We start from the raw sequence: 428 nt of genomic DNA, 5'->3' as shown, positions 1-428 counted from the left end.
CTTCGCCGCCAGCCCGACGGACGCTGCGCAGAGCGGAAGGTGGAGGCCGCCGTACAGGACATAGCCAAGTCCCTTGATTTGCTCCCAGAGGAGGTCAAAGATGTACCCGAAAAGCTGAGTAATGGAGTGAAAATAGTAATAGAGAAGCATCGTGCCAGGGTGATCAGGGAGAAGAGCAGTTCCAGGAGCAGGGGCACTTCAGCTGGAAGCCACAACACAGACGGGTCGCCTGTGGAAGGGCTGGATCCAGGTAGCGCTGCTGACCATGCTAACGCAGCCCAGCCTGACCCACAGGAGGGAATAACTGTTCCAGAAATCCCAAACACCGAGAGGCACAGCCTTGGAGCTGCGGAGAATGCATCTGCGAGCTCAAGGGGAGAAAAAGGCAGTAGTTCAAAGGCAGCAAAAATACATGCACTTCGAGATTC

The 428-nt window shown here is 55.6% G+C and overlaps 1 protein-coding gene across 1 annotated transcript in view; it reads right to left on the bottom strand.

Annotated features, from left to right (window-relative positions):
- The window catches only part of FAM104A (family with sequence similarity 104, member A), a 9,429-nt gene extending 9,279 nt beyond the window's left edge, over positions 1 to 150 (bottom strand). The window contains exon 1 of the mRNA XM_009886545.1: positions 56 to 150. Coding sequence (XP_009884847.1) covers positions 56 to 150 — 95 coding nt within the window. The remainder of the gene's footprint in view (positions 1 to 55) is intronic.
- Between the last annotated feature and the right edge of the window lie 278 nt (positions 151 to 428).

The sequence above is a fragment of the Charadrius vociferus genome, unplaced genomic scaffold, assembly GCF_000708025.1.
Source record: "Charadrius vociferus isolate BGI_N301 unplaced genomic scaffold, ASM70802v2 scaffold616, whole genome shotgun sequence".
NCBI classification, from domain to species: Eukaryota; Metazoa; Chordata; class Aves; order Charadriiformes; family Charadriidae; genus Charadrius; species Charadrius vociferus.
The sequence above is the reverse complement of the archived record's forward strand: the minus strand, read 5'-3'. Positions and strand labels throughout refer to the sequence as shown.